Raw genomic sequence first — 5,062 nt, forward strand, 5'->3', positions numbered from 1 at the left:
GCCGAGGTAAGTCGTTAGAGGCGGAGTTTGAAAATTAAAAATTCAAACTTAAAATGTCAGAACAGTTGAAAGTGATCTCTTACTATATTTAAGTACATCCAAAAAATTAAAAATTCAAACTTAAAATGTCAGAACAGTTGAAAGTGATCTCTTACTATATTTAAGTACATCCAATAGCTCTCAATTGAATGAGTAAAAAACCAAACACATCAGCTTATCTCGATAGGCGATAGCCTATAGAACAATTCGGAACCTATCCACCAAGTGACGATCGAGGCTATACAAAAGGCAACTAGGCTGTGGAAATTAAACTAAACACTGTTGTTATTCAAAAATGTCGAGTGGAGCGTTTCGAGATCAGAGAGTCAATTCTTTACTACTTTACGAATCAGCTTCCATCGATGAATCCATAAATCCAGCACCCAAAGTCGTTCTTTCGTTGGAAAAGAGTCCACAGCCAAATGAACACACTCGGAAGTAATCCGTAAGTGAATCTCCTAATAGCCGGCTGTGTTTGACACTATCGCACGCGTCATATACATACAAATTGCAAATAGGTGAAAAGAAGGTTTGATGGAGAGTTGGCCTACCGTCGTTATTAATTAAGAGACATCAACATGATTTAAAGAGTTGAAAGGTAGGTACGATGCAAGATGATCAGACTTTTTCCTACATAATTCGATCTTCTTTTCATTGTGTCTCGTGACTCAGCTAGGGAAGAGCAGTTAGTTTACACGAAAGACTCATCATTCCTGGCAATTTAAATACAAGATAGCTAAGGCATGCGTGGAAAATTTCGAATAGATTAAAAACAAAAAGGTCTCTATAAGATGAATTATTTGATTAGACAATGAATCCCAATGAGGCAGTAGCATCAAGAATCCCTTTGCAGACTAAATGGGCGGCCTGTCCGCCAGGAGAATTTCCTTCCATGCTTCATAGAACATCCAAGTGATTCCTGATGAAGGCATGACTTTCAAGCAGCTCGCGCCCCAGCCTCGGTACAAACCCGTCAAGCCCTCTCTGCCGACGACCTCAGACAATGCTGCTAACATGTGGGGCGGGCATTTCCCTTGCATGGCTCCGACCATTAGTCGCTTTCTTGCGACTTCCAGTGGGAAGCTGAGGGTGCTTGCCATTAAACCTGACAAAATATGGATTAGTTAGAGTTACAGGTTTTCTTGAAACTGAGTAATGTGTAGTTTTAACTACTGTTAATAGTTTATTTGCAACTCAGGATTCAATTAATACTCACCGGAAAGAGCACCGACGATCAGCAGCTCTGCACGGTTCAAGGACTTCTTTCGCTTGGCTTGGCAGTAGGACTTTTTCATGGTCTCGTACATGAAATAGTAGGTTGTGCTGTATGGAAGCATGCCTATTAATGTTGGTGATAAACCAGCATATAGGCCTCCAATTCCATCATTCTTGTATATCTTACTCATAGCCACAGTTATGCTGGGGTAGGCTTCACGATTCACAGTCAAACGATCCTGAAACGGTAGGATTTGAAAGAAGATAAGCAAATGAAATCAATATCCATTTGTTAGAAATCATAGGTGAATAATACCAAAGCTAAGCATCCCAACCTTATTAAAGAAAAAGTTAGATGGCAATGCATTCAGGATGGGAGGAAGTGTACAAAAGAAATGGAAAATAGGGCTGTAGTTCAACAAAAGTAAGCTAACAAAGAACTGCAAATCTGAGCAAATAACATAAAAATAATACAAAGTTATTCGCCGCGAGTATCTGCTTCGAATCTGATTCTTACCCAAGAAAAAAGAAACTGCAAAACAGTCACGGATCATCATTGGCATTGGCATTGGCATTATGATCGAATATACCTTTAGAACTTCGAGAGGATGACATATGATTGTGCTGACAATACCAGCAGCCGCTCCACCAACAGCAACTGGAGAGATGCAATTGCAAAGAAAAGAAAGATCCAGATTCATTCGACCAATCTGCAGCTTTGGGCTTCCATTCTCCTTCCAATCCTCTTGTATAGATGACATAGTCCGTTTGACACATTCAAATGTACCAAGCTCGATTGCTTGGGAAGGTATTGTTCGGAGCATGTTAACAGTGTTTCCAGCCCAGAGTCCTCGCCAGCCATGATCTTCAATGATCTCTAGAAAACTACCAGCAATGTGCTTGGATCCGACTCCAACTACCATCCTTGTCCTGAAACAGTGTCATTATCATCCAATCTTCTTAAGTTGATGAAAAATATCATCCAATCTTCTTAAGTTGATGAAAAAAAAAATCAAGCAATCAACATTCTAAATTATGTATAAACAAAATCCTGGAAGCAAACAAAGCTTCTCATCGTCGAACTTCCGTAGGCCTATCAAGTAAATACATCCTTAGATACAAGGAAACTGAACAAACTTATTATCACAGGAAGCAAATAAACCAACTAGTTAAATAGTTTGATGAAAACTAGCTTAGTGAAAAATGAAAATTTAATAACATTGACCTGCTATGAATCTTACAATATGGCATTAGTAATACAATTGACGAATGCATCAAGTGAATAAAGGAAGCATAAAAATTCAACAATATACCTAGGAAAGAATAAACTGCTGCATGGATTAGTAGTGGACATCTTTATTTCTTAATCTTATAGTACCATATTTATCAAAGCTGCGTGGAGTTGTATCAATATTCCTAAACCAACTTCCTGAAAGTAGCATTTAAACACAAGACAAGATTTATAACATAGGTAAATGCACTCAGCAAATTTCTATTTAGAAATTCCAAAATAAAATAAAAAAGTAAACCTGATGGTCTCTAAAGGAGCAAGAACAGCTTTAGTCATAGCACCAGCTAATGCTCCGCTAACAAACTCGCCAACTTCTCTAGACCCAAAGAAACTCTGCAGAAAAACAAGCAACACAATTGCAACATTAAGCTACTTGCCAGTTGCCTCTAGCATTCAGAGCTTTCACTAACAGTCACTGGCAAAAGATCCGATATCAACCAATTGTAAGAGGAAAAACAAATGGCATACGAGAATAAGAACATCTAGTAAATTGAAATCAAAGATCTAAAAACAAAAAAAAAAAATGGGCAATTTGGGACCCTAAGCGATGAATCAGTCACAAAGGATGAAACATTGGTCTAACTATCCGTAAAGAAACGACGATGATCAGCACACTGTCCGATTCGGGCTCAAAGAAGGAGATTTGCCAAAAATAAAAGGGAAAAGAAACGATCTTTGACGGGAAGAACGGAGTGATCAAGAGACAAGAAGTCGAAACAATAAAATTGAACCAAGAGAAGCCAGAAACCCAACCTTGATCGTACCGCCGGCATCGAGCGTTCGGAATCGGAGCACCGCAGTAGCGACGGCGACCTTGTGGATCTCTCCCTCCTTGGAATCAGCCATCTCCTGGCCGTATGCATCGGTAAAACCTAGAACCAGAACCTCCCGCTTGTTCCGGGACGCTGCCTCCAAATCCATCGCACGCGACGGATCGCCCGCCTCTCTGATTTCCTCGGAATTAAAACTGAAATAAAAAAAAGGGAAATCGATCGCAACCCAAGTCTTCTACAATCTACAAGAGAAGGAAAACACTTAGGAAATCGATCGCAACCCAAGTCTTCTACAATCTACAAGAGAAGGAAAACACTTAGAACGCATATTTTCTAAATGTTCTTCCCTTATTATTCCGTTGGACAGTGAACGATTTGTCCTCCTGCTTTACTTATTTTGGATGGTTTTAAGAGATATTTTGAATCACGTTGTGGATTTCTTTATCTAAAGCATTTCACAATTTGCATTCTGAAAATTTGTTACAATTTGCAGATCTATGATTAGGGTTTAGCATTCTAAATGGAAGCAAATCCTAAGGTTTTTAGTTAAATTTTGTTTTTATTAGCATTGTTTTTTTTTGTGGATTTGAAATAATATTATTATATAATAAATAAATTGAGTCAATCCATCTATCACTATCGGTTCACGTGATCCTTCCAAGCAGAGAACAACTGAATTTGAACTAACGACTACAATATTCGTTTTCCTATTCCGTCCAAATAAATAAAACAACTATCCAAAAAAGAAAAAAAAAAGAAAAAAGAACGAGACGACACGTGTAAAGCAAACTAACGACCCGGTCTATTATAAAGCACGAATCATAAAGCAAATCCAAATCGCAGAGATGAACAATGCCGTGGACAACACATAATCGCACACGTGTTTTGGACGCTAGTGATGTCCAAGCGCCACCATAGGCACTTGTGACAAGTAAGGATCGGCAAATGTGATGGTAAACAAGTTCGAGCTGAATTCTAAGGTGTTTAAATTTATTTGAAAATATAATCAAGTAAATTGATTTTAACTTAAAATAATTATTTAAATTTGATTTAGCTTGATTTATTTTTTTAATAAGTGTATGGTTATTTGAAGTTTGATTTGATTTTGGTTCATATGTTATCCAGCTATAAATTTAAATTTGATTTGAGCATGATTAAATTTGATTTATTTAAATATTATCAAATTTTCAATTCAAATTTAATTGATTATTTAAAAAATTTATTTGTTTGATTAGTGATTGAATTTGATAATTTAAATTTATTTATTTATTTTATTTTATTTTTATTTAGTATATTGATCTGAGTTTTATTAATCAATATGGTTTGTGAGTATTAATATTCACAAATATTGTTCACAATCATTGTTCGTGAACGCTGTTCATGAAAATTATTTACGAACATTAACGAGCTAAACACGTGTGTTCAAATTTGTTTGTTTAGTTTAATGATCTGTTCAAGCTTGTTTATTTAATCGATCTTGTGTATATTAAACGAACTTAAACAAGTTCCTATCAAGCCGAACACTGAATTTATTCACGAATATTTAATTTATTTACTGCCCTAAGCAAATCTAAATCTAATTATTAATTGAATCAGACCAACAAACTATGATCATTAATAATAATATCATCGAATTTGGATCTATTGGGATAAAGGATCTTGTTCTTGTAAGAGCTCAATTACAGTTGTATATGTTGGGATTCAACATAAATCTCATATTAAAAAGATTTGAAAGAGATCATAA

General features: G+C 36.2%; 1 protein-coding gene across 2 annotated transcripts; it reads right to left on the bottom strand.

Moving 5' to 3' along the window:
- Positions 1-725: 725 nt before the first annotated feature.
- On the bottom strand, positions 726-3,832 carry LOC122032583 (probable mitochondrial adenine nucleotide transporter BTL1). 2 transcript variants are annotated; one of them, XM_042591887.1, is made up of 6 exons: positions 3,600-3,832; positions 3,299-3,512; positions 2,784-2,878; positions 1,845-2,184; positions 1,256-1,493; positions 726-1,144 (listed from the first exon to the last, which is right to left on the bottom strand). In XM_042591887.1, exons 1-6 carry the CDS (start codon positions 3,644-3,646, stop codon positions 894-896), a joined length of 1,185 nt encoding a protein of 394 aa, XP_042447821.1. In that variant the 5' UTR covers positions 3,647-3,832; the 3' UTR covers positions 726-893. The 2 variants fall into 2 exon arrangements, with proteins under 2 accessions (XP_042447821.1, XP_042447822.1); XM_042591888.1 differs by having other exon boundaries at positions 3,299-3,831.
- Positions 3,833-5,062: the final 1,230 nt, after the last annotated feature.

This window comes from Zingiber officinale, chromosome 11A (genome assembly GCF_018446385.1).
Source record: "Zingiber officinale cultivar Zhangliang chromosome 11A, Zo_v1.1, whole genome shotgun sequence".
Classification (NCBI taxonomy): Eukaryota; Viridiplantae; Streptophyta; class Magnoliopsida; order Zingiberales; family Zingiberaceae; genus Zingiber; species Zingiber officinale.

What these genes read in the sequence shown, in the direction of transcription:
- LOC122032583 (XM_042591887.1), bottom strand. Translation starts at nt 3,646, where the DNA reads ATGCGTTCTAAGTGTTTTCCTTCTCTTGTAGATTGTAGAAGACTTGG. An exon ending in ATGCCGGCGGTACGATCAAG is followed by an intron (nt 2,879 to 3,298) that starts GTTGGGTTTCTG and finishes GTTTTTCTGCAG; the next exon opens with AGTTTCTTTGGGTCTAGAGA. An exon ending in ATCCTCTCGAAGTTCTAAAG is followed by an intron (nt 1,494 to 1,844) that starts GTATATTCGATC and finishes CTACCGTTTCAG; the next exon opens with GATCGTTTGACTGTGAATCG.